Here is a 26,590-nt window from a genome sequence, read left to right as displayed (position 1 = left end):
TAGTCGACTAATCCTCGTTGTGGAGATTTAGATGTTTGGAGCCAGCCTGCCTGGATTTAGATCTGGCTCTGCCCCTGGCTAACTGTGGGACCTTGGACAAGATCACTTTGTTGCATTTGTTTAGTTTCTGAAGCCTCCAGGGGAGACCCCTTCCTCAGCATCCCTTGGCTGGCTGCTGCATCGTTTCAGTCTCTGCCTCCATTGTCACGTGGCCTTCTTCCCTGGGGGTCTATTGTCTGTGTCTAAATTTCCTCTTCTCATAAGGACATCAGTCCCTGGGTTAGTGGCCACTCCACCTCAGTATGGCCCTTTCTTAATCTGATTACATCTCCAGATACCCTATTTCCAAACAGGGTCACGGCACAGCTGCTGGGGGTGAGGATGTTTCCAGCATCTGGATTTTAGGGGTGAAGCCTCAGTGCCATGTCTGGGCCCCTGAGGGCACCTGTCAGTGTCCAGTGATTGTCATGTCACCTCATCCACATGCTCATCTTGCAGCCAAGGTTAATGACTGTCCTGAGAGCACAAAGCCAGGGCACCAGACCCCAGGCTGGTCCCCCGCCCCCACCCCACAGTCAGGTTTGCCCTTAACGGCGCCCCACCCAGGCACGGCTATGCCCGCTGGCAGGACATCCAGAACGACCCGAGATACATGATCCTCAACGAGCCCTTCAAGTCTGAGATCCACAAGGGCAACTACCTGGAGATGAAGAACAAGTTCCTGGCCCGCAGGTTCAAGGTCAGTCCTCAAGTTCAAGGTCAGTCCTCAGGCTCAAGGTCAGTCCTCAGCAGGGCCGGAGGCTGGGAGAGGGGGACTGCAAGAGGACAGGTTACAGGAGGGCCTGGGGCAAAAGGAGCAGCAACCCCCTCCCTGTATATCTGGATGTGGGCCAGGCTGTCCGTGGAGGGGAGTCATTTAGTCAGTCAACTAACAGGTGCTGAGTCCTTGCTCTGGACCAGGCCCCGCTGGGCGAGCATCCCTGCCCTGGCTGATGGGTGCAGAGAACCCAGCTTGGAGAGGGCTCTAAGGATGGACAGCTGGGTGGGAGTATGTCCTTCTTCCCTCCTTTCTGCCAGAGCCCTGGCCTGTGGGGGAGGCTGCGGGAGGAGCGGGCCAGGCCCGTGTGCCATCCCTCTCTTCTCCGCCTGCAGCTGCTGGAGCAGGCACTGGTCATTGAGGAGCAGCTCCGGAGGGCCGCGTACCTCAACATGACCCAGGACCCTAACCACCCCGCCATGGCCCTCAACGCCCGCCTGGCCGAGGTGGAGTGCCTTGCCGAGAGCCACCAGCACCTGTCCAAGGAGTCTCTCGCTGGGAACAAGCCCGCCAACGCCGTCCTGCACAAGGGTGAGCGAGCACGCTCCCCGAAGGCCCCAGCCCGCCTTCCTCCTGCCTGGGGATCCCTGGCCGTAGATGGGGTCGTGGCGCTAGGGACAGGACACCAGCCCAGAGGGCACAGCCTCCTCGCCAGGTGGACCATCCAGGCCCTGCTCTTTCTTACCTGTGGGGAAAGTGAGGCCCTGGCTCCTCAGGCCTGTTTCTGAAGGTCTGCTCTGGGCCGGCCCTGGGTAGGGGGTTAGTGACAGAGAAGGCTCTTCAGTTGTAAAAGCTTGTTTATTGAGCCTGACAATGTGCATTATTATTTTTTAATTGTTTTTATTTTTTTGAGGGGGGAGGTAATGAGGTTTACTCATTTATTTATTTTTAGAGGAGGTACTGGGGGTTGAACCCAGGACCTTGTGCATGCTAAGCCTGGGTTCTACCACTGAGGTATGCCCTCCCCCGACAATGGGCTTTAAACACTTTCTCTCTTTAATCCTTGTAATATCTTTAAGTAGTGAGGTTTCTCATCCCATTTCATTTTTTAAGTGAATTTATTAATTCTTTTTTCCTCATTTCTTTCTTTTTAAAATTTTTTTGGGAGGAGAAGGTAATTAGGTTTATTTATTTATTTATTTATTTATTTATTTAATGGAGGGACTGGGGCTTGAACCCAGGACCTCGTGCCTGCTAAGAACACGCTCTACCACTGAGCTACACCCTCCCTGCCCTTGTCCCCCTTTAAAGATGGGGACATTGATGCTCAGGGAGGTGAAGTAATTCATTCCCCAAGGTCTCTGGGGATTCAGGCTTTTGACCCTTGTGCACCAAACCTTGAGGACGTTTTCAGGCTGGGTAGGGGGAGGGGGCGAACCAAGGCCAAGTTCACTCGGAAGTCCCTGGACTCTCTGGCCCCTGCTGTCTGGGAGATGTTTCCTGAGGCAGCTCTGCCTGTGAGCGTGGACCCTCCCTGGGAGCCAGGAGTCTGGCCAAGGGCTGGCAGGGAAGCCCAGTGTGGGCTCAGAGTTTCTGGCTCCCGCCTGTGCAGCCCACGGGCGGGAGAGATGCTCTTGTGGCAGGTGACTCATCCCTGATTTGCTGGCCCCGAGGGCCGGATGAAGGGCGCCCCCTGGTGTCCGCCTCCCGGGGTGCAGTAACACAGTAACACACCCTTGTAAGTAAGCACCAGCCTAGGTGCTGCGTCCCAGCTCCCCTGTGCCGCCTCCCTCCCCAGTCCTGAACCAGCTGGAGGAGCTGCTGAGTGACATGAAAGCGGACGTGACACGCCTGCCCTCCATGCTGTCCCGCATCCCCCCGGTGGCCGCCCGCCTCCAGATGTCCGAGCGCAGCATCTTGAGCCGCCTGACCAACCGAGCCGGCGACCCCACCATCCAGCAGGTCAGGCTCAGCCTGCGCCCTGGGCCCCAGCACCCCACACACATCCTGGGCGCCCCCGGGTTGGGGATGGGGTCGGGTGCGGGACTTTGACTTTTAAACCTGAGTCCTTGCCTCCAGGGCGCTTTCGGCTCCTCCCAGATGTACAACAACAACTTTGGGCCCAACTTCCGGGGCCCTGGACCGGGAGGGATTGTCAACTACAACCAGATGCCCCTGGGGCCCTATGTGACCGGTAGGTGCCCGTCTGCTTCCGGGCAGCATGTGCAGGGGCGCCCGCGGGGCCCCGGCCTGCCCCGCCCCCCGGGTAAGCCGAGCTTTCTGTCTTTGTGGCAGATATCTAGCCGTCCCCGAGACTTCCCTCTGGTGCAGCGCTCGTTTCCTGCAGAGGTAAGGCCGCTCGTCCCCTCTCCAGCTTGGCCAGTCAGGCCTGGCCAGAGTTGACCCTGGTCCCTGCGCTGGGTTCCTGGCCCTGAGCCTCAGGGTCTCCACTGCCTCCTGGGGCTCGGAGGGCCTCGCCCCTCTGCCCTGGGGACCATCTCAGGGCCAGTGTGTCTCCCCTGGGGGCTGGGGAGGCAGGACATGGTAGGGTAGGTGCACGTGGGTGTGCTCCTGTGTGTACACGTGTGCGTGTGTGTCGGTGTGCACGTGTGTCCATGGCAGTGAGTCAGGGACCGATGCCCCCAGGCCGGAACCCTGCCTCCTTGTTCTGCCTGTGGTTTCCTGCTGGGCGCTGGGTGCCCCGGCACATCACTTTCGTCTCCCCCTGTGCTCCTGCCCAGGACCAGGAGGGTGGCTCAGGGTGTGTGGGTTAAGTGTTATTGGCTAGGAGAGGGGCTTTTTCCAGAGAAACCACCAGTCCACTGTGACCTCCTGCACTTGGCCGACAGCCCCAACCAGGCTGTCTGTCCCTGTCAGAACCGCTGCTTCAGGGTGGGGGCGGTCTCTAGACTGACCGCTCTTCATGGGGCTGCTTCCTAGGGCCTCCCCGGGACTCTGGGTGGGGCCGCTGGCCCGTTGCTCGCTGCTGGGAGGTCCCGGCTAGGGGGCCCCTCTGGTCACAGTTGGCTGTGCCAGGTAGCGGTGGGCGCTCCAGGGTGTCGGGGCGCCCCCCACGGGGACCTGAGCGCCTGTGATCTGTCTCTTGCAGCCACGCCTGCCGGGCCCCCCACCTGACCCCCACAGGAGAGAAAAGCTGCCGCCTTTCTAGAGCCACACCACTCGAGGACAGAAAGGGAAACCGAGTCATGCCACCACATGGGGACGGGGCCCAGCCTGGCAGGGTCTGAGCCCAGAAGTGCCACCTGCTTCTAATCCAAGTGTCCCATACAGTGTCACCCCCACACCACCCCGGGACGCCCCTTGGCCACCTCTGCCAGAACGACTTCCTAGAGGAGATGCCATTTCTTTGTACATCTTTTGCACTTTCCTATTGAAGACTTGAACACGTTTATCTTGATAAAAGTTGAGTGATGTGTGGAGGCGTCTCACCCACAGCACTTACGTCTCTCTCGGCCGACGGGCTCCAGATGGGAAGGGAAGCTCCTGGAAACGCTGCTGCTGCCCCGTGGACTCGGCCTGCCCTGGGTGCCCCCGCCCACCCCGTCCCGTCTGCCTGCGTGGGGCCCCGAGTGCCAGGTGGGTCGGGACCGGGGGACGGCTGCCTGGCCTGGGGAAGAGGCCCGGCCGACGTCCAGGTCAGGCCAGGCCGCCTGCCCACCCACTTCCTGCAAGGCTGAGGCCGCCAGGTGCGCACTCTCTCCTTCGGGGGCGGCTCGGCTCTGTCAGCAGGTGTCTGTCCCTGGCCCTGTCACAGGTCTTAGACTCTGTCATCGCCAGCAGAGAGCCTGTGGCCCCTGCCCTGCATGGCAGGTCGCAGCATGTGATCCTGGGAGGGGAGGAAGGGCCTGCACATGTTAGCCGAGGGGCTGCTGGAGCCTTTGTCTCAGGCCACTGCGGGAAGGGGCTTGCCCTCTGCCAGGGTGTGGCTAGCGTCCTAGCAGGGAGTGTCACAGCAGCGCTGAGTGGCCCAGGAGCCCTTGGCCCTGCCCTGTGCCCTGGGAGGCCCGTCATACCCATGTCCAGGCACACACCCCCGTCAGCCTCCTGGCTGGAGGTGCAGAGAACCCAGGCCATGCCTGGGGCCTGGGCTTATCCCTGTCCTCCTGTCCCTGGAGAGGACACCCCCTGGAGAGGCCTCGATCTGGGCTCTTGCCGCCTGGGGCAGGGCCACCCCTGCCGTCTCTGTGTTCTTGGATGGCTTAGGGAGAGCTCTGCTTGGAGGCAGGGGCCTAGACCTGATGGCCTCTCCAGTCTTCCTTCCAGCCTGAGCGCCCTCAGCTTCCTGCCTTGTTTCCTGCCAGGAACGCCCTGTTGGAATCCTGACCCTCTGCTACCCAGCTGGTGGTATCCCGCGATGGCCCCGGTTAGGGGGAAAGGAGGAATGGGCCAGGCCTGAGGCCCAACCTCAGCCGGGAAGGGATTTCCGAGCCTGGAGCAGGGGCCTTCCTGGGGTGGTGCCCTGGGGGCAGAATCCTGTCTGAGTGAGAGACAAGCTGGGCCTGGGAGTGGGGTCGCCAGAAGGGGCTCCATTCAGCTCCCTGGCCAGGACTGGGGCCAGGATTTGGGGATATCTTGAGGACACAGGCCCTCCCAGAGCCCAGATGTCCTTATCTGTAAATGGATCTCCCTGAACCCCTGGAGGGCTGGACCCCTAAGGCCCTTCCATCTCCAGGCTGCCTGACCCTGGCACTGCGGGTGGGAGGAGTTGGGGGCAGCCTGGAAGTGGCACACAGGTGTCCGGGGCACACGTGTGGCAGTGGCTGACCTTGCCCTCCAGGATGGGTGGGGTCATTCCTGTCCCCTGTGATTTGTCCGGTGCCATGTGCACATGCGTGGTCCTCCGATCAGTGCCTCCCTGCAAAGGCTCTCAGCTCAGGTCGGGCAGGGTGACCGCCACGACCCACGACCCCCCGACCCGGGTCCTGTGACGCTCCCCTCCCAGACAGGCTGCCAGCCCTGTGTTTGGCCTCGTGAGGAACGCGGTGGCAGGTCCTGAGTGTCAGGTTGGGAGGCACCTGGTATAGGACCAGGGTCTGCGTCTCCACTGCCCAAATTCCAAGGGCAGTGGTCCCTCCCCTGCCAGCCCTTGCTCCCCCAGAAGCTTCCCTCTGTCCCTCCACCTCTGCTCCTCCCCAGGCCTCACCAGGCTGCCCTTTGTCCTTCTCCTCTGCTAGCTGGAGCCGGACACCCACGGACAGCCTGACCCTGGCACTGCCTGGTCCAGGAAGGCTCAGCTCTCCATGACCAGCACCTGGGAGGCCTGGGAGGGGAACTGCGGACAGCTGGGGAGTGGGTTTCCAGTTGACTGGTTTTGGAGAGGAAAAAGGATCTTAAGAATGTTTTCTTCTTGGTTTATCCATTATCTCCTGCCACAAGTTGCAGCGGCTGTAGGGGAGTGGGGCGTCTACTGCCTTCGGCATCTTCGGGCTGGGTTAGGATTTGCCGCTGGTGGAAGGAGGGTCAGGGTCGTCCCATGCAAGTGGAGCCTGAAAGTGCCAGCCGGCATTTTTGTTTCCAGCCCCCTTATTATTTAGACCAGTGCTGAGTAGGCTTTCTGTTGAACCATCTTTGGGCCATAGTCTCAGAAAGCATCACCTGCCAGGCTCCCAGGTGACCAGGCCAGTTAGGGTTGGACCGACTGTGTCCAGTGCGGGGGGGCCCTCCTTACACGCCTGCCACGGAAGCATATCTTGAGACCGCCCCCCCCCCCCCCCCGGTGAGGAGACCCTTCCTGCAAGCCACCTTCAGAAGCTCCTTTGTTTTCTGCAAGTTATGACTATGGTCCTGTCCTGCTGGTACCCGTGACTGGTGTGGGCACCTGCCCTCCTGCTTGTTGGGGGTCCCTTCCCAGGGTCCTCTGGGGACTCCCTGGCCCAGGTCGAGGGCTGGCAAGAGTCTTACCCCAGGGACATCCGTAAGCCCTTGCTCCCAGGTGTTGAATTCCAGGGATGCTGAGGGCCTGTCATGTAGGAGGATGGGCTCAGGGACCTCTGGAGGGTGTCCAGAGCAGGGTGGCAGGGAGGAGCCAGGGTGGGAGGTGGGGGCTGAGGTCTTGGCCTGGCCACGGCCTAGGGTCCCTCCTCCACACCTGCATCTGTCCTGTGCTGACCACCGTCCCTGTCCAGGAAGCTGGCTCCCCACCCCATTTTATATTCTGGAAGTTTACAGGTTGTGGTGCATCAGCCCAAAGTCATTGGCTTGTGTTTTTGGATTTTTTTCTTAGTTTTCAGATTTTTTTTAAACAAAGTATTTTTTTAGATGCGATAACCCAGAAAGGGCCCGTTGGGTGTGTGTGTGTCCTGAACCCCTGATCTTGAGATGGGAGCCCGAGCCTCCCATGGCTCCTTTGCACTGGCGCATGGGCGGATGAGGGAGCAGACCCCCCACCCAGGCTGGCATCTGGCCCAGCTGAGAGGGGCCGGCCCCTTGCCTGACACAGCCCCAGGCTAGCGAAGGGCCAGGGGTACTTGGGCAAGTTTGGAGGGTCCCAGCCGGGGACCTGGAGTGGAGGCTGAGCCCCTGGGAGTGGTGGCCTGTCCGGTCCTCAGGAGGACGTGTGGGAAGCTCGACAGACTGTAACTGACACAGTTCCCTTGACTTTGTACTCTGTGTGTATGTCTTGGTTTTCTGTGTTTTAATAAATCCTTTGGGAAAGGATTGAATCAGAGTGTTTTCCCAGCTTCTCTCTGATCTGGGATAGGGGTGGGGGCTGGGCCTGGGGAAGCATGTGTGGGGGATAGGGTGTCACCTGAAGCCACCTCCCACCTGAGGAGACTCAGCCCCATGAGGCTGAGGGGCTTGCTGGGAAGGGGGGCACCCCAAGATGGGGTGTTCAGGGGTGGTGCCTGCCCCTCCCACCTGCACTCTGAAACACAGACACCATTGCTCAGAGGAACACTGAGCCCCCAGAGACAGCCCGCAGGCCACCCTGGACCCCAGCCTCTCTGTCCCCAGAGGACACACATAGAATATGTGTTGGGAGTGGCCGGGGGTGGGGGCATGGGAGAGATGGGGGGGTCTCAGTCCCCAATCTTTGCCTCTCCCCCAGGGCCCATTTCTCCCAACCTCCCCTTCGCCCCAGGCTTGGGATTCGGGGCCCCCATTTGGTGGCCTCTGCAGGTGGCAGCCTCCCCTTCCCCACACAGCCCTTGGCCCAGCCCTGACCCCAAGCACCAAGCGACCTGCCAAGGAGAGAAGCAGAGAGGAGCAGACCCCAACGGGCTAGGGTTTATTTTGTCATTCCATAAATACGGCGCTGTGTCTCCGCTGAGTGTCATTTGGAAGCGCGAGGCGTATAGCATCTCTGCCTACGTAGGGGATGCAGTTAGCTGAGGAACCAGTCATTAAAAAAAAGGGGGGAGAGAAAAAGTAGCATGTTATTTACATGACTGGAGAGAGCAGAAGACAGAGCAAGCCCTTCTGTTGTCCTCCAGACCTCGAATTTGTCAGATTTGGGATGAGAGATGTTGGGGGCTTCAGGAGTCATTGGTAAGGAAGACTGGTCCCGGGCCTCCCTCCTGTGTGGGGCACGCCCAGATGACACCTGGGGGCAAACTGCTTCAAGGGGAGGGTGAGGGCCTGGCTGGCAGGTGCCTGGGGCTTCTGGGGTGACCAGGTGGGGTGAAGCTGGCTGTCCTCAAGCCCACGCTGCCCTCCAGGGCCTGCCTCTGCCCAACTCTTCTTTTTCCTAGGCTCTTACTTCCCCTCCACCCCTTCCCTACTCCAGCCCCCTCCTAAGTCAGGGGACTGACCCTCCCTCAGGGAGCAGAGCCCCAGCTCCCTGCAAGGGGGTGTTGAGGAAAACAGGACACCTCAGAACCAGGCTGTGGCCAGGAAGCTGCTCGGGTCCTGGTGCTGGGCATCTTGGCCTTGGCAGAGCTCGACGCTGGGGGCCCTTGTCTCCTTCTGTCTGGGAAAAATGCAGCCAGCAGGGGCTTGGCCTTCCCGGGTGTGGCTCATGGGGTCGGGGGGCGGCAGCCCTGACCTCGGGCCCGATTGCAAGCCCTTGTCCCTCTTCCAACAGTGGGTGGACGAGGCGGGCAGCAGTGGGGAGGGGACCCAGCTGCTCTCTCCAGTGAGGGGCGGGTGGTCTGGCCCCTGAGCATGGCCCAGAGCACCTGGTCCTCACCTGGCGGGCCTGGGATGAAAGTCGCCCTGTTGCAGCGTCCTGTCCTCAGAGCTAAACCCCCCACTCGCTTGATGGCTGGAGTAGCCGCAGGCTGGGGGCTCTGTTGGGATAGGCTTGTCCCCTCCTTACACCTACAGGGTAAAACTTGCAGGAGACTTGGTGAGGAAGACCCAAGGGCCTGGTCTAAGAAGAAGCTTCTAGACTCCGGGGGCAGCACAAAGGCCAGAAGTGCAGGCACGTGCCCCCGGCCGCCCTTGTGGCTTTCTCAGAGCTGGTTCCTCAGGCCTCGGCTGAGCCGGGGCTGGGCGGGGAGGACCCCCTCCGAAGGGCAAAGCAGGACGGGTGTGTCTGCCCAGCGGTGGGCGTGCGGGTGCGGGGCTGCCCCTGCACAGTGGGCTGGTGCGCCTGTAGAGCCCGGCTCCGGTCCCTACACAGCCAGCAACGGCTGGGGTGCCGCTCAGGACCGAGGGGGCTGGGCCTCCGGGCTGCGGCCCCCTCCCCTCCTCTCTCCCTGCAGCTCCAGGCCAGCTGCAAAGAGGCTGATGGTTCTGAATGTCCTGCCCTCCCTCCCTGTCCCCAACTTGTTCCAGGCTGGGGGCCGTGGGTGAAATGACCCACCCCAGCCACCCCTCCCTCTTTGTGGGGTCGGGAGATGTCCTGGGGGTAACACTACTGCCCGTCTACCTTGGTAACAAGCCCTGAGCACCCAAGACAGGGCACCTCACCCCACCTGGTCTGAGGCCTTGCAGAGGACACTGCTCTGGGGAGAGGCTCCCAGGGTCTTTTCCTAGGCGGTGGGGGCTGCTGCTGTGTGTGCAGGTCTCCCAGTCCCCGGGCATGGGACACAAAATTCCAGGGACCCTCCCTGACTGAATGGGTCTAAGTGTGTTCTGTCTGCAGAACTCAAGGCCCTCACCCTGGGCAGGGCAGGGCAGAGGCCGGCCATCCCGGGTGTGGTCAGCAGTCACAGCCCAGCTAAGCACGCATGACCTCCTTCAGGGGTGAGGACGGGGGGCAGCAGACGGAGCACCTGGCGGGGAGGCAGGTGGAGCTCTGGGGGTCCCTGGGCTGGAGCTCAATCCTCAGGCCCCACTCGAGTGCTCCGGGCACTCTGGGCGTTGGGGCTCAACAATTGAGTGCAAGAAGGAAGAAGTGGGGCGATGAGCTTGAAATCAGACCCCCAAGCTTTTTGTGGGTCCCAAACGGAGTGAATCCCCCTGGATCCCTGCCCCTGCCAGCAAGGGTGGGGGTGGGGGTCAAAGGACAGCTCAGGAGGCCCCTCAGAGACCTACTGGGGCAGGTGGCGGTGGAGGAGGGGATGGGGGAGGAATCTGAGGTCAGGCCCGCTGGAAACGACCTGGAGCCCTTGGCAGGAGGGAGGTTGAAGGAGACCCCAGTGGGAGGCCCGCCCCCAAGTCCAGAGCCCAGCCGAGGGGCAATGGGAAGAGCCAGTTTCCTCTTCCCCTCCCTGACACCAGGTGGGGTTCTCGGCAGAGGCGAGGCCCCAGCTGGTCTCGCCCTGGCCTGGACCCGAGTTTCCGAGACGCGGTGTGGCTGGGCGATAACGAGGTGGTTTCTTCGTGGAGGGTGAGCAGAGGCGGCGGGCTTGGGTAGGACCGCTCCAACGCCCTGGAATCAAGGCCGACGCCCTGGAATCAAGGCCGACGCCCCGGCACGCATCCGGCATCGGTCCTGCGAAGCAGTGGGTGGCGGGTGGCAGCGACGTTTGAGATCTTTTCCCGATGACGTCTTGGTGTGTTGTTGTGTTTTTGATGCAAACCACACTCTTGATTTGGCTTCAAAATAGCTTAAGCGGGCGAACAGAGACTAGAAGGGAAACGGAAACTGTCCAGGTGAATGGCCGCACGCCTTAGGATCTGTAGTCCTTTTTGCTGTAGGGTTTATTGCCCAAAATACTATCAATCTCATGGATGATGGAAGACGACAGTTTGGGAAGGACCTGTGTGCAAAGATGAGAGATAATCAAAATCCACCACCGGCACTGGCCTGGCCTGTGGGCCAGGTCGGGGTGTACTGGGGCAGGACCCTCTGGGGCCTTCCCGGGACAGACCCCTCCACCCATGTCTGTAGGAAAACTTCAGCCAAAGAATAAATTTAATTGGAGAGGTGAGAACATTCAAAAACAAAGAAAAGCAGTCAAACAGGACAAAATAATAATAGTTTAGCCATGCAGCAAAGTCAAGGACCTTTAGTTCCTCTTCAAAGGCTGTAGATAATATTCTGAGCCATGTCCTTTCAGCTGGTTTGCAGACACCGAGCCCCCTACCAGGTGGAAGAAGTTAACTACATGATGACCCAACTGTAGCCACGACATAAGCTGCTCCATTGTGCACAATTCCAAGAACTGGCCTCAGGGAAATGAGAACAAACCCTGGAACTGATGATTAACTGTACTTAAAACAATCCAGATGATGCTGGCCAGACCCCGCGGGGCCAATTTCAAGAAGACCGTCAGAACCACCTGCGCTGCTCTGCACGTAGGCCCCCGCCTTCGCCTACACACCCCTGAAACTGCCCTTTAAAAATTCTTGCCCCTGATGGACAACAGGGAGTTGGTTCTTTGGGACATGAGTCCACCTTCTCCCCAGGACTGCTGGCTTCCTCAATAAAGCTGTCTTCTCTTGTACCCAACACTTGTCTCTCTGTAGTGGATTCTTGAGTGAGGAACAGGCAAACCTGAGCTCGGTAACAGGGGGACAGTCTTCCAGCCGTCTGCTGGCCCCAGCCCATTCCACCTTCATTGAATGTGGTTCCAGTGAAGCAGGTGGGGGCCATGCTGCTTCTGTATTCCAGAAGGTTTGGGGCAGAGGGAAGCCTTCCCTGGTCTGCACTTCGCCCCTCAAAGGGAAGGACAGCAGCAGCATCAAGTGCAGATTCCAGGACCAGAATGCCTGATGCCCACACCCCCAGACTGCTTTTTCCAGCCCTCTTGACCTCAGCTGACAGCAGCACCACCTTTCTAGGTGACAAATCCCAGGGGCCATCTGACCCGCTCTCCAGTCCACCCTGTCAGCCAGTCCTGTGGTTCTGCCTTCCAAAACGTCCAGGATCCAAGCAGTTCTCCACCTGTACCTCACCCACCCCTCGCCCCCCAACTGTCACCACTTCCCAGCGGATCTCTCTGCTTCCCCCCCTGCTCCCCGAAGTCCTTCCTCTGCTCAGCAGCCAGACAGAGAGAGACGGAGTCATTTAAAATCTAAGTCAGAGCCTGCCCTCCTCTGCTCAGAACCTCTCCACGGCTCCCACCTCACTCAACCACTCAACTATCACCGAAGTGCCCCAGGGATCTGCCCCCAAGCCGAGCTCATCTCCTGCCCCTCTGATCCGGACCCCCTGCATTCATGCCCCCCCTTGTGCCTTTGCCTTAGCCTGGAACATTCTTCCCCCAAGTAGCTGCATGGCTCACTCCTCCTCTTTCAAGCCCTTGCTCACATGTCACCATTTCAACAAGCCTACCCCGCAGCTGCCTTCCACCAGGGTCCAAGGCTCCCCTCTCCCTGCCCTCCACTGACACCCTGACTTTGCTCTAGGTTTCTTTTTCCAGAGTGCCCGTCACCCTCCGACACATGTGCTAATCTTATTTCTTGCATTTAGTGTTTACTGTCTGTTTCAGCTGGAAAGCCAGCTCTTCAAAAGCAGGGTCTTCGGTGACTCACTGACACAGCCCAGGCACCTAGAACAGTGCCTGGCATGTAGTAGGTGCTCAGTAAGTGCGTGCTGGACAGCTGACTGGCTGGGACCCTGAGCTCTGCCCAGGGCCCGGGAGGCTGGTGCCTGGTGGCCCCCACTCACCTGTATTGCTCCAATGTTCTCCATTAGCTGGTCTGCGCTGGAAGCACCCAGGAGCACGGAGCTGACCCCCTCGTTCCTCAGGCACCAGGCTAGGGGGCAGCAAGACCAGAGGTGAGGGAGACCCACCCACGGCAGGGCCCTCTCTGGCTCTGCCCTGCCCCTGACTGGACCAGAGAGACTCAGCTTCGTGGTCTTGGGGCTGAAAGTGTCCAGGAGGGGCCTGCTGGGTGGGGACTCTGTCCAAAGTGGGGCTGGAGTGGGTGATGGGGGAATCCTGGTACCCACTGCCCCTGGTGGAGAGATGGCCAAGTGCTCAGGGACCCTCCCCCTCCTCTCCGCATGAATGTGGGAGCCCATTACCCACAGCTGGCTGATGGAGGGGGTGGCCCAGACACTCGAGGACTCCCAACATCTCCCCTGGGACATGGGTCCCCACTCTGCTCCCCAGCCCTGTTACCGATGGCCAGCTGGGGGAGGGTGCAGCCCAGGCGCTCGGCGATGGCCTGCAGCTCCTTCAGCTTGGCCTGTTGGCGCCGGCCCTCTTCACTCAGGATCTTGTCCTTTAGCCACTGGTAGCCCTGGTTGTGGGATGGGCGAGAGCACAGCCCACAGGTGAGGGCAGGTCACCTGGATCTCTGCACGCAGGTGGCTGATGATCTGTGCTAGGGCAGCACCCCCGACCCCAGCCTAACCACGTCCCACCACCCACTGTGGGCCAGGCCCGGGCACCTGGAAGGATAGAAGCCTGTGGTCTTCGGGGGAGCTGAGGCTGGGTCCCTGAGACAGGACAAGGAGGTGGACAAGCCAACCTTCCATCTCCCAGGAGGCCGGGCAGCCAGGGAGGTGTTGCCCATAGCAAGGCCAGGGAGTCCCCAGGGAAGCGTGCTGTGGGTTGGGGAGGAGAAGCTGGGGTAGGCCATCCTGCCCTCGAACTTGGGGCTGGGGCCCCAGTGTTGGCTCTGTCCTGGGCCTGGGAAGGCCTTTCTCTGCCTGCTCCTTGTCCCCCAAACCCTGCAGTCTGCAGACCCTCTTGAGTCCCCACTCCTGAGGTGCGTGTGTGTGGGGGGACTAGTCCCAGGGAATAATCTCTGAGTGACACTGAAGAAACTCTGCAGCTCTCAGGCCAGTGATGGGCCAGAGACAGTATGGTGGGGTTGTCCACAGGGGGCGGCATCCCAAACGGCACACCTGGACCCAGCCCAGGTTGTGCCCGTCGAACCTGGGTGGAGGGCAGGGGGGCGGAGGAGTGGGGTTTCTTCACCTGTGGGGTGTCCCACAGGTGGGGAGCCTTTCTAGACGCAGGGTCAGGCCAGCTGGGAGCTGGGGCTTCAAGCTCCCAGGCCAAGAACCCTGGCCGACAGTGGCTCGGGGAAGCCCTGCTCCCCACCAAGGCATCTGCCCCGAAGCCCCCTCCCTCCAAACTGCCTGTTCCCTCCTGCCCTCATCCTCCCCTCCCCCTCCCCCCGCTGCCCGCCGCTCCTTTACCTTCAAGGAGGCTCTGGAGTAGGGTGGGATGCCACTGTCGTACTTTCCAGAAACGATGCCGCAGGCTAGAGGGGACCAGGTCATGGCGCCCACTCCTGGGAGAGGAAAGCCAAGCGAGGTCAAGTCCAGGGCCCGAGGAAGGGGCTGCACAGAGCGGGCAGGGCGGGGCAGGGCAGAGGAAGGGGTAGAGAGGCCGTGCGTGGGGAGACTGGGGGTGCGTGGGGAGACTGGGGACGGCGCAGAGGGTGGTGGGGGTGGGCCGGGGGAGGTGGGTAGCGAGAGAGAAGAGGAGAGGGGCGGAGCTAGGGGCGGGGCCGGGGCGCGGGGAGGGCGGGGCCGGGGCGGGGAAGCCCACCTATCTTGTGGAAGAGCTCGGGCAGCTGCACCTCCACCTTCTCGCGCTGGAACATGTGGTACTCTGCCTGCTCACAGATGGGCGGGATCAGGTTGAACTGCCGGGCCACGGAATAGGCCTCCTGTGGGAGCAAAGACGGGCACGGATGGTCCCTGCCCGTCCGCGGGTCTGGGGGACCTCCCGGGCAGCAGGGAGAAGACACAAGGGCCACCCCAGGAAACGGCCTGGCCGGCCTGCCCCTCCCCCCTCCTCACAGCTTTCCTGGGAGCCTTCTGGGCCCCCGCTCTCCGTGAATCAGGACAAGCGGGTGAGTTGTGGGACCCCAACGCTGAAGGGATTTGGGGGGAAAGCACAACTCAGTGGTGAGGCTTGGGTTCTGGCACTTACTGGCCGGGCAGGCTTGGGCAAGGGGCTCACCCCCCTGTGCCTCGGTTTCCCATCTGTCATGATGGTCAAAAGAACCAACGGTGTTAACAGCCCTCAAGACAGTGTCTGCCTGCAGCTGTTACTGCTTTTATCAAGATTGTCACTCCAGGGCCTGGACCCAGGATGATGGCAGTGGCAGAAAACGCTGGGTCAGGAGGGGAGAGTGGGTGGCATCAGCCTACTTCTGGGACTTGGAGCTCAAGGCCTCCAACTGCAGACCGTATGGGCGTGAGCCAGGGCTGATGACAGCCTCCCGGGAAAGCCCATCTGCCAGCCCGAGAAGGAGGCCCTTTCCTCTTTAGTTTGAGACTCAGCTTCCCCATCTGTAAAGTGGGGATGAGATACTGACACCTCGGTGAGCGCTGTGCTGGCTCCCGGCAGCTTCAGAAAAATACCAGTGATCCTTAATGCCACGCATGCCAAAGGCTGATTTGTTACCACAGGCTTTTAGAGTTATGTTTAATTTGAAATGAAAATCCTGCTTAATTTTTTTTCTTCTTTATGAACCAGAAATCCGGGACTCACTGGCATCCCTCCCAGGGATGCCAGGATTTGGGAAGTTCTGGAAGGTGGGGCACGGGTAGGGCTGAGGCCAGGAGGAGGTCTGGAGGCCGGAGTGAGGGGCTCAGCCTGAGAGCTGGTCCTGGGGAGACTCGGTCTTCATCCACAGAGTGGGGCCGGGAGCTCAGCCTGAGGGCACACACTGAGGTCACACGCACGCCAAGGTCACTGTACCATAATCTCCATGGAGCTCCAGCGCGATGTGCCCCAGTACATGGCCATCCCCTGGTTGATGACGTGGGTCATGGCGCGCACGGTCTCTGTCATGAGAGAAGGGGAAACCGCAGGTGGGGGGGCGGCTAGTGGCGCGGGGCCCGGCCTGGGGACAGTCTGCAAATACAGGCGGGCGCCAGGAGGAGGGAAAGGGTGCTGCCAAGAAGGCTTGCAAGCAGTGTACTTCCTGGCTCCGGAGTCGGGGGTGGCAGGGGTTTTCGGGGACAACGGGAAAAAGTGAGCTGCAGTCCGAGAACTGGGTCTTGAAAACAATGTCCCCAGTTACAGGTCTTCCTGAATCTTTGCAAAGCGGAGTTACGGATGGACGGAGACATTCCTATGTCAGATTAGAGGGATGGAGGAGAGGGGACATCAAAGAATGGGGCTCCAGACTGTGGAATGGGGGGTGGTTCTTTAGTCCAGGGAAGAATCAGGACCCCGATCCCCTTAGGGAGAACCAGGTAAACGGATTAACGTTGTGATCAGATTGATAGTCGGCAACAGGACGTAAACACAGTTTTTGCTCATTTCTAGTTTCCTACTTCGGGCTCTTCTGGAGTCTAGCTGGGATCTGGAGAACTGAATGGAGAGCTGATGACAGCGTCTGTCGGGACAAAGCCCAGGGTGTGGGGCCCCGGGTGGTCCCAGAGGGCGGGGGCTGCAGGGTGGAGTGCCCTCATATCCAGGACAGCCTGAAGTAGAAGTGGAAAGCCCCGTCTGGACCCCACTGCGGCTTCTCAGACCAGCCCTGTATCCTGCAAGGGATCTTCTCCACATCTACACTGAGATCGCTGCTTCCTCATACTCAAATTTCAAGAAAAAAACCCCAAAAAACCTGCCAGTTATAACTGACCCCCTAGGCTGGTTCAGCCCCATGGGGATATTGTGTTTTTTTCACATGGAACTTGGCTTCAAATTTTAAAACCTCAAATGTCTCTTAGCTTGGCAGGGTGACGGCCTACCCATCAGATTTCTCACACGTCCCATAAGGTGCTTGCCAGTTTGACTGCCCGAGGCTACAGTTCGGTTGAACAAGTGTTTCTAAAAACAAACTTCGCCCCATGGAAAGTCCTCATCTCCCCTGAAGTGGCCACTGACACGGGGGAGCTGAGGTCCCTGAAAATGGCAGGAGAGAAGGAGGATGCGGGGCGGTTCCGAGAACTCCGCCTGGGAATGGCCCAGGCCATGGGAACCCTGGCAGAGAGCAGCACCTCTGTTTTGGGGTGTTCCCTCCCACCCTCCCTGGGTCCCTGTGCCTCTCTGGCTGAGGCCCCCTCTTTCAGTAGAAAGATAAGGTGGGTGGGGCTTCCAGGGTGGTGGTCTTGGTGGCCTCACCCAGGACCCCTGAAAAATCACATCTCAGCTTCCAGGCCTGTGGCCACGCCCTACTTTTTTCTTCCTTCCAAGGTCAGGGACTGGGCTCCTCTCTGCGCATCCCAGGGAGTGGGGCTGGCAGGGAAGCCCCCCACCCCTGCTTCCTCCCCTACCAGGGCCCCCACTTTAACTGCCAACACCACTCGCAGGGAAGGGGAGCAGCGCCTGGTTGGAAGGTGGAGGGTCCCAGGAAGGAATCTGCCCACATATGCACCCTGAGCCCAGGCTCCCAGCCTGGGTGTCCTCATTGGGTTCTTCAGAAACACTCTTGGGGGAGCCTGTGACCATGCAGAGTAACTGCCCAGTTCTTTTCAGCCAAGGCTTAGGGCCACGTGCCGGAAGGGGAAGCAGGGGACACCCCCGCACGCCAGCCTGGCTCCCTGCGCACAGCTCTCTCCTGACGCCCCTTCCATGCAAAGAGGGGAGTCCAGCGGGAGCCTGGGGACCACGGCCGACAGGGCAGGAGCCTGTGAGAGCCTGCAGCTGGTCTGAGAGGGAAGGGGGTCCTGGGCGAGCCTTCTGGGCTCCTTGAGGGTCCCGGGCAGCGGCAGGCTGGGCACGGAGCCCACACACAGGAGCACCTTCCCTGTGCTTCTGTGCAAGCCTGATGTCAGTGGCCCCAGAAACGGACAATTAGGGACAGCTGTCCTTCACCTCAATATTTAATGCAGTTGAACAGAAGAAGGAGGACCAAATCCTTCCAGCTGCTGCCAAAACCCATGGCATCTCCTGCCATGTCACAAATAATACATAGGAAGGGTCAGGTGGCAGTGCCAATTGGCAGACAGGAGCCCTTCGGTCGTGGAACACAGCCCATTTCCCAGGGAGACCAAGGCCTGCCCTTGGTGGGAGGTGGTCCCAGGGTCCTTAGTTTGGGGTGGGGCTGAGACTGCTGCATGGCCAGAGGCTGCCCCAGGTCTAGGGGTCTCAGAGTTTCCCCAGCTCAGGTAGGGAATCTTCAAGGAGGAAGATGATTGCATTTCAATGGAGAGCGTAGGCTCCTTGGCAAGGGGTGAGAGGGACGGGGCGGGGAGGGGGCCCAGGCCTCCTGGGGACTGGGGCGGCTTGTGACTGGTGTTTTTGCTTTTGGTTAAGGCTGGGGCTTAGCCAGTGTGGACTGTGGAGAAGATAAAACCTGTTCCCCAGTGATCTGGAGTCCTTGATATGATCGCTCCTGTGGGATCCTGGTCTCCCCTGCCCTCTCCCAGACCATCCGGGGTCAAGGTTTCAGGCGCTGATCACAGCATCTCCAAATCAAGAGGGGGCCCCTGGCAGACAGAGGCCCCCAAGGATCACGCACGGATCATGGCAATGCAAGGCGGGGCAGGAACGGGGTGGGGTGCATGCATGGGGGCGTGGGAGGGATGAGGTGACAGCGTGGCCTGGGGGCAGCGGGGCTGCATGCCCCTTTGCTTTTCTTCACTTGCAAGATGTTCCCATAGGGCACTTATTTCTCCCCTGTGCATTTTATGGAGAAGTTTGTCATGGGGGTGGGGGAAGAGAGTCGTGTAAATAAAAGCACTGTCTCATAAAATGCAGCTCGGACACAGAGGTCAATACTGTGTACCTTCTATGATGAATGTCCTTGACTTGGAGGAACTAAATGGATCCCCTGGTGATAAAAGAAAGATTGAAAGAGACCAGAGTTCACAGCTGTGGGAACGCTGAGGGGCGCAGTCCATCACGGGGTGCGGGGATGGAGGCTCAAATCACTTTTCATAGAATAGTTGTACAAAGCACCCGCCCAGGCACACACACACTCACATGCATATATATATACACACACGCTCAGGTACATGGTGTACATATATAGAAGCAAATGAAGAAAAAGTAACTTGAACACAACTTAATTTTCCAAGTCCCTGGAGCAGCAAAGCACAAATGAGAAGATGCCGGAAGCAGGAAGTTGGAGGAGATGGGAGGGGCTGAGGTCACAGGAGTCAGAATAAATAAGCCCCCGAGAAACCAAAACCGCTTTCCAAAGCACCGCACTTGTTTTCCCCCTTCTCTAAGTAACAGCTTATTCCCCAGAGCAAAAAGCCCCTAAAACCTCCTAGTAGAACGTGGAACTGATTTAAAGAATTGAAAAAGACGCAGCAGTTGCGAACAGTCATCATACGGTGACTTCGTTGGGGTAACACTGCCAGCGATTCCAACCCCGGGGTCGGGGGGTGGGGTGGGGGAGGCGGACCCAGAGCAAGGAGGGCACTCAGCCTGGAGGTGCCAGGGCACACTGGGTGGGGAAGGTCAGACCAGAGGCTGAGCTCAGGCCCGCCCCTGCCCACCCCCACCTCCACCGGGAAGGCCTCCCACACCCCACCACCTCCCCACCCCTGCCCCGTAGCCAGCAGAGCCCCAGGCGCAGAGCCATCTGTCCTTTGGAATAGCGATGCCCAGCCCTCCGGTGCTTCTGGAGAGAACATACCTTCCATGGGAGTGTTGGGGTCCGGGCGGTTGGCAAACACCACGTCCACGTACTCCAACTGCAGCCGCTCCAGGGAGGCTTTCAGACCTGGGGGAGGCGTCGAGAGGGACCGTGACTATCTTCACAGACACTCCTGGTCCTCACCTACGTGTGCGGCTCAGGGAGCAAGAGACGAAAGACACGAACTGGGAGCTGTGGAAGGCAGGGCACACGTGGGCAGGTGCCACCGAGGTCGAGAAAAGCCACGATAGAAGAGGGGGCACAGCCCGAAGGGGGCGGGTGAGGTCCACAGGCCCAGTGTCCTGTGACTGAAGGGAGGAGACCCCTCCTTGAGCGGCCCCCGTGGTTACTGGGAGGGCTGGGCCATCGGACAGGGAAGAGAGCCGCATTTATCATCTGCGGCTCCAAAGGCCGGCGGCACCCGAAACGCACAGGTGCTTGGCATCGGCTCAGAGCAGAGCGGCAGAGCCGAGTGCTGGGGCGGGGGGCGGGCGGGGTGTGCAGCAAGGCCTCCTAATCGTGTGATTTTTAATGGAGGGACCATCACCTTGACAAAAATGAATGTGCGGAGAAAGGCATAGAGAAAATAAAAATTAGGATAAGCGAGACTTCCTAGGCCCCGCCCCAGCGCTCCTGTGTGCCAAGGCCCAGGCTGCCTCCCCCACGCACCCTGGCCTGGTCCTTCTGGATTCCCAGTGACCCCGAGGCGGGCACTCGGACCACGCCCATCCTACAGATGCTGCCACAGAGGCCTGGGGACGTGATGTCCGCTGCTCAAGGTCACCCTGTGGGCACGGGGCCCAGCGTGGATTGAAACCCAGATCTGTCTGTGTCTTCCTGGAGACAACACTGCCCACCCCAGAGCAACACGGGCCCGCCACCCACACCCCTGCCCCCTCCCTCATGCCACGTAGGGCTGGGTGTGTCCCCAGGCTCGGAGGCCCGTATCACTGGTGGGGCGGGACGCTGCGCTGTCTTCACTTTCCCGGCCCCGGGAGGATGCCGTGGGTGTAGGGGGCCCTGTGGAGCCAGAGCTCCCTCACCTTCTATTATGTGCTTCCTGGAAAGGCCTCTCTCGGTCTCCGCTCTGAAAAACAGGCGACCACGTGCGTGATGTTGCAAGTGGTGTGGGGGAAGGTGTTTACGACGCAACGTTAGGTGAAAAAAGTAGGTCAGTGCCTGCTGCGTGCGGTCTGATTCCGCTTTGCAGGTAAACCACCAGGCTCCGCACATTTGCTCACGAAGAAGCCCTGGCGGAGCTGAGCCGCTCCCCTGGCCGTCCTGGGGGCTGGGGGTGGCAGTGGCGGAGGGAGGTTTCTGTTTTTCTATTTGCCTTTTTGCTTGGCTTGGGTTTTTTTTTTTAATTAAAAATTAATAGTGGGGAGGGGAGGGTATAGCTCAAGCGGTAGAGCACATGCTTAGCATGCACAGGGTCCTGGGTTCAATCCCCAGTACCTCCTCTAAAAATAAACAAACCTAATTACCTCCCCTCCCTGCTAAAGTAAAATAATTAAATAATACAATAATAAATAAATAAAATATTTTTAAAAAATGAGTCGGGGATGGGGGAGGGATAGCCCAGTGGTAGAGTGTGTGTCTATCATGCATGAGGTCCTGGGTTCAATCCCCAGTCCCTCCATTAAAATAAATAAGTAAATAAATAAATCTAATTACCCCCGCCAAATGAATCATATTTATAATTCCTATGAGGCTGATTTTGTCCAGCCCCACAGAGAACATGGGGCCAGACCCCTGGAGGACGGCAGGGGTGGTCTGCAGCCCAGGGAAGAGTGGAGTGATTTGGACAGTTCATGAATTTTCTGTTCTTCAGAATTTTTAGGATGTTACCTTTGTAATAAGAAAAAAAAAAAAAAACCCACAAAGGTAAAAACAATTAAACAAGGTTTGAATAAAAGGCAACTCAGTCAAAGCTGCTTTTCTGGAACCCGACATCCCCTGATATGGAAGGGTCTGAGTCAGGGCAGACGGCCGCACAAACGCCAGCCCCCGCCACCCCCAAGCCCGGCCACGTCCAGCACCAGGCACAGGGAACTGCACCGCCCAGGTTCTGCCCTCTAGGAGGCTCCTGAGGCCGGCGAGTCCAGGACAGACCCCGTGCTCCCTGTTTGTCCAGGAGGACTACCCCTCCCCACCCCCAGGGGCCTCCTGAATCAGGGGTCTCCGCAGACCTGACCCCCAGCCCAGGGCATCGCCTGCAGGCTGCACCTACTTTCCTCCCCAGAAGATCTTGGTGGTGATGACGAGGCTGGAGCGTCTGGAAGGGAAGAGATGAGGCATTACTGGCTGTGACCCTGGGGTTCTCCATTCCCAACCCTCCTCACTGACCTCAGCTCTCACACAGGGGTCCCGAAAGCCTTCTCACCTGGGAGCATGGGGTGTGAGAGGGGGCACTTCCCCTTTCGATGTTTGGGGGGTGCCCAGCCAAGGGTCCTGGGGCTCCCCATCCAGCTGGGACAACCCACAGACGTAACTAAGTAACTATGTGGATGCAACTAACTAACCGTTAGCTGTAAATTGGGCAGGGGGGCTGGACCGAGATGAAGTCTAGCCTGACCAGAGTCTGGAGCCCAGAGGAGGGGGGACGCGGCTCAGGGAATAGAAGGCCTCCGCGCTGTGGACTCTGAGGGGGTCAACAGGGGGCTGGCAGGTGGATGGAGGGCTCTGGTGAGGATGGAGGGAGGTAAGGGGGCCACACAGTCTGGCTCTTCCCCTACAGGCCAACACAGTGTTTCAGAAAAACCGTGTGTGGGACAGCCTTGGGGGACCGCCTGGGGCCACTGAGTAGGGGAGAGGTCGGGTGGGGAAGACCAGGGAGGCAGGCATGGTGATGCCCATGGGAGTATGGGCTCGGGAGGCGGAAAGCCCTAGGGATGGTCTCGGGTCTCCTGCTGCAAATCCGCAAGAGGCAATACCGATAGCTGGGACTGTCCTGGAGGGACAGGTGTGCGGGGGTAACGGTGGCCCCTCCTGGCCAACATTTGCCCATGACCATTCCCAAGGGAGGGGTGACAATGTCCCCTGTGGTTGTGCTTTCCTCCCGTGGGAGGTGGGGGGAGGACTGCTCAGGAAACAGCTACTCAAAGCCAGGAGCTCTGGCAGCTGCTTGTGTCACCCCCGGGCAGGTGGGATGAGCTCCTTGTGTGTTCACTTAAGACATGATCAGGGGACTGGCTAACAGTGCGGTTTTCTTTAATTACAGAGTGTGGAGGGATATATTTTGGGATCAGTTAGAACTGAGAAGAAATAACCTGGGTGGGGCAAGAGGAGGGGTTTCTATCATCCAGGCCTGGGGGTTGGGGGGGATTCTCTGAGTGGGGTGCACTAGGGGAGGGCCAGCCTTATAACTACTTCTGACGTGGCCGCAAATGAAGACACACAGGCCACGAGGGCCCCCTAGTGCAGGCAAGTGCTCAGCCTGGCCTGAGCCCAGGAGGGCAGAAACTGCCTGACACCAGATGTGAAGCTAACAGCTCCCGGGGTGAGGGAGGAGGCCCCCCACGGCTCCCACGGCCCAGGCCTTGGCTCCCTGGTTGGGGGGACATCCACGGTGCAAACACTGGTCCCCCTTTACCAGAGGAAGCGTAGGGCTACCTCCATCCTGGGACATTCTCCCTTTTCCAGCAAGAAGAACTCTGGAACTGCCAGGCTGGCTGCTCAGGGAGCTGAGGCCCACCCTGGGCGCTCCTCTGGAACTCAGGAAGGAAGAGCCTCGTACCCCAAGCCAGTGCTTCCCCCGGGGCGGCCTGGACACCTCACCTGGGACCCCGCGGCGGTCTGCCTCTCCCCTCCCACCAGCCTTCTCCAGGCTCTTTCCTGTGCGTGCGCCCTGGGGACGGACCCCAGAGAGAGCAGATTGATTACCTCCACCCCTTCTTCTTGATGATGTTTCCTAAGACCACTTCCGCCCTGCATAAAAGACAGAGACAGAGAATTCCATCACCACAGCGAACAGAAACACCAAACCTCGCCCCACCGTGATGACAGGCCACAGTCCCCTCTGTGAAAATGCCATTGGGGCCAGGGAGCCGGGCTGTTAATGCCCATCTAGGCTCAGGCAACCCATCTCAGAGCGAGGAGAGCGCCTGGGAGCGGCCGTGGTACTCCCCCGTGGAGGGGGCTGTGGGCAGGAGCCCCGGCAGGTGCCCTCAGCAGCGCCGCTCCAGCGACTGCAGACAGGGAAGGAGCCCATGTCCCACTCGGCAAGGCCAGCAGCATCCCGTTTCCCTGGCCCGCTGGAAGCTCACTGGGGAGAATGCTTAGTGTCGTTACATGGGCGTTTTCAGATAGTTTGTTTTTTAAAAGGTAAATTATCAATCAAGTGCATCCTCTGTGGTCAGAGACAATCAACATGCACTCAGGGCTGAATTTCCAGCAGGGTGTGTGTGTGTGTGTGTGTACATGTGTGTGCGGGTGTGTGTCCCTTTTATATCTTGCTTTTGAACAACAGGCAGACAGATGCCATGCTGACCGCTGTCTGTTCTGCTTGGCGTCACTCTGGGCCCGGCACCAAACTCGGGCCAGCTGGGGTCACATGTGGACTCTTCCAGCCTCGCTTGGTGCTGCAGCACCGGATTAACTTTTCAGAGCTTTCTGCTTGTAGCAAAATGTTTCTGAGCAAAAACAACAGACGGAGAACGATCCCTACCCAGCGCTACGCCGCAACTGTAACAGCGCCTGAGTCATCCACTCAGAAATAATGGGCTCTCATTTGCAAGCTGTTTAGCATACATTCTGAATGCTCTTCATTTACTGTCAAGATGCACAGAAACTCACTCAGCCCTGGGCCTCTTCCCCAATATTTCTGGGTCTGTCGTTTTGGGGGGCAAAAGATCAGGACCCAGGGTTACAGGAGCTGTCGACCATGACTTCACCAAAGCCTGTTGCTTTTGGTAGAAATTCTCATGACTGTGTTTGGTAAGGCTGGCATCTGTCCGGGGTGGCGGGGGGGGGGGGGCACAGAAATCCTGCAGCTCTCTGGAAAGTGCCCAAATTAGCATCAGCATGAGAAGCAGGGGACCTCAGTAAGATATGCACTTGGCACTCTGGTTAGCAAGAGGGACTCAGTGTGCCGACCCTGGCATGCCAGCCCTGGGGGGCTGAGTAAGCAGGGGACGTGAACACAGTGACACCGTGAAGACAGTGACACCGTGAAGACAGTGACACAGGCTGCCGTGACAGGGCCTGCACACAGGAGCTGGGCCATCTGGAGCTGGAGGGGGCCACACGGAGCTGCACGCTCCCGTGGGCAGGGAAACCAACACAGGCGCGGGGCCAGGGAACAGGCTGGGGCACTCGGGACGGGGGACGCCTCGGGGCTTGGGCTTTTCCACCTCTGACCTGTTGGCTTAGCTCATCTGCCGGGAAGCATTTTACTCCGATGGAAAGTGGCTGCCAGTTTGGAGGGCTGGGGAGGGGGCTGTGGCTGCTGATGGGGCTGGAGGAGATTTGGGGGTCCCAGGGGAAGCCCTTGGGGCTGTCATAGCCTCAGACCCTGGGCCAAGACTGGAGCAAAGACCCAGCTGGGGGGGCGAGAGTCTCGGCGCTCCGGGCCCCACTTTGGGCTCCAGGTAATAACCCAGAGTCGGCCAGGCAGGTGCTGGCCCCCCGGCCACAATGCACAGCAGGCGGGCTGAGGAGCCCGGCTGATGAGAACTTGGCTCGCCCCAGGCAGGAGGGGGCTGGACGGAGGACCGCCAGAGCGCCAACAAATGATTTCACAAACAAAGGCTGACTTTGGAAAACCGACGCAGGAGAGTGGATGATTTGATTACAGTCAGTCTTTAAAACTGAAGCCAGCAGCCTTGGCTGAAGAGGGCTTTTACATAATTGAGTAGGAAGGTTCACTGCCAAGACGGGAAGGCCTTCCTGCAGCGCGCAGCTTAGCTCACCAGACCCCGTTCTCCCCAGCGCCGAGCCGCCCTGCGTTCCCTGCAGCCCTAATTGCACCATTAACACGCGAGAACGGCAGGTGTGCGGGGCTGGCTGCGGGTCACAGGTGCGGCAGGCGAGCCAGGCCACGGCCTCATCACAGCTCTTGCCCAGCCAGCATCTCTGGCGCCAGAGGGACTGTGGTCATCTCGCTGCTCGGACATTCGGAGTTTAGCAAGTGACCAGTGTCCAAGTGCTCTGTGATTCTGGCCCCGTGAAAACAACGCCTCCTCAAGCTGCTTCGAGTTTAGAAAACCAGGCAGAGTGGGAGGTGGGAGCGTTCTTGGGACTCGGGGACACAGGCGCATCAGAGGCCCTGGCTCTTCCCAGGGACACTGTGCCTGGAATGCTTCCCCCCCCCCCCCCGAGAAAAGGCACGTACTTGCCCGCCGCGTAGACCTCGGCTGTGTCGAAGAGGTTGATGCCATTGTCGTAGGCCAAGGTCATTAGCTGCTCGGCCATCTGAAACGAGAAAAGCTGGGCTGCTCAAGGCGGCACCGTCCTACCCGCGCAGACAGCCCGTGAACAGAGAAACAGCCTCTGGACCGTGACGTCCTTGTGAGCAGGGATCCCACCTGCTGGGTCACCGCAGGGCTTGGCACCTGAACTGGGTCTGATCACGTCCCCCAACTTCACGCCCACCCAGAACCTCAGAACGGGGCCTTATCTGGCAGCGGGGCTTTTGCAGCTGTGACCAGCTAAGACGAGACCATACCCTGAATCCAGTATGTGCGGTGTCCTCGTGAGAACACACGCAGACACACAGGGAAGAGGCCGTGTGAAGGTGCAGGCGGAGACTGGGGTAGAGAGCCCGCAATCCGAGGCCTGCCAGCAACCAGCAGCTGGGGGACAGGGCTGGAACCGGCCTCCTCCAGAGCCCCAGAGGCGGCGCGGCCCTGCGGACTCCTGGATGCTGGACGTCTGGCCTCCAGCACCGTGGAAGAATGAGCATCTGCTGCTTCAAGCCACTCAGTTTGTGGGACTCTTAGGGCCATCCTGGGAAATACACAGCCTGCAGCAGGAGCGCAGCAGATCTTGGCAGAAGAAGTACTTTTTAAAAACCACAGCTGGAATGTGCCTGGG

General features: G+C 59.5%; 2 protein-coding genes and 1 non-coding gene across 10 annotated transcripts in view; 2 read left to right on the top strand and 1 right to left on the bottom strand.

Annotated features, from left to right (window-relative positions):
* CHD5 (chromodomain helicase DNA binding protein 5) overlaps positions 1–4,603 on the top strand; it is a 57,768-nt gene extending 53,165 nt beyond the window's left edge. The window contains 6 exon segments of the mRNA XM_032495044.1: positions 607–739; positions 1,153–1,348; positions 2,556–2,719; positions 2,837–2,951; positions 3,053–3,106; positions 3,867–4,603. Coding sequence (XP_032350935.1) covers positions 607–739; positions 1,153–1,348; positions 2,556–2,719; positions 2,837–2,951; positions 3,053–3,060 — 616 coding nt within the window. The 3' untranslated portion in view covers positions 3,061–3,106; positions 3,867–4,603.
* Positions 4,604–7,979: 3,376 nt separating this feature from the next.
* The window catches only part of KCNAB2 (potassium voltage-gated channel subfamily A regulatory beta subunit 2), an 84,022-nt gene continuing 65,411 nt past the window's right edge, over positions 7,980–26,590 (bottom strand). For 7 of the 8 annotated variants that reach the window (XM_032495047.1, XM_032495051.1, XM_032495049.1 and 4 more), the window contains 11 exons: positions 25,890–25,969; positions 23,441–23,485; positions 21,789–21,833; positions 20,602–20,645; positions 19,559–19,645; positions 15,721–15,806; positions 14,560–14,680; positions 14,205–14,299; positions 13,177–13,297; positions 12,720–12,808; positions 7,980–10,866 (listed from right to left, as the gene is read on the bottom strand). In XM_032495047.1, coding sequence (XP_032350938.1) covers positions 10,777–10,866; positions 12,720–12,808; positions 13,177–13,297; positions 14,205–14,299; positions 14,560–14,680; positions 15,721–15,806; positions 19,559–19,645; positions 20,602–20,645; positions 21,789–21,833; positions 23,441–23,485; positions 25,890–25,969 — 903 coding nt within the window. In that variant the 3' untranslated portion in view covers positions 7,980–10,776. Of the gene's footprint in view, positions 10,867–12,719; positions 12,809–13,176; positions 13,298–14,204; positions 14,300–14,559; positions 14,681–15,720; positions 15,807–19,558; positions 19,646–20,601; positions 20,646–21,788; positions 21,834–23,440; positions 23,486–25,889; positions 25,970–26,222; position 26,590 lie in introns of those variants that run through there. The other variant, XM_032495046.1, reaches the window with a different exon arrangement.
* TRNAD-AUC lies at positions 21,126–21,197 on the top strand. The gene has a single exon. It is a non-coding gene; the product is annotated as a tRNA-Asp (tRNA).

The sequence above is a fragment of the Camelus ferus genome, chromosome 13 (assembly GCF_009834535.1).
Source record: "Camelus ferus isolate YT-003-E chromosome 13, BCGSAC_Cfer_1.0, whole genome shotgun sequence".
NCBI classification, from domain to species: domain Eukaryota; kingdom Metazoa; phylum Chordata; class Mammalia; order Artiodactyla; family Camelidae; genus Camelus; species Camelus ferus.
The sequence above is the reverse complement of the archived record's forward strand: the minus strand, read 5'-3'. Positions and strand labels throughout refer to the sequence as shown.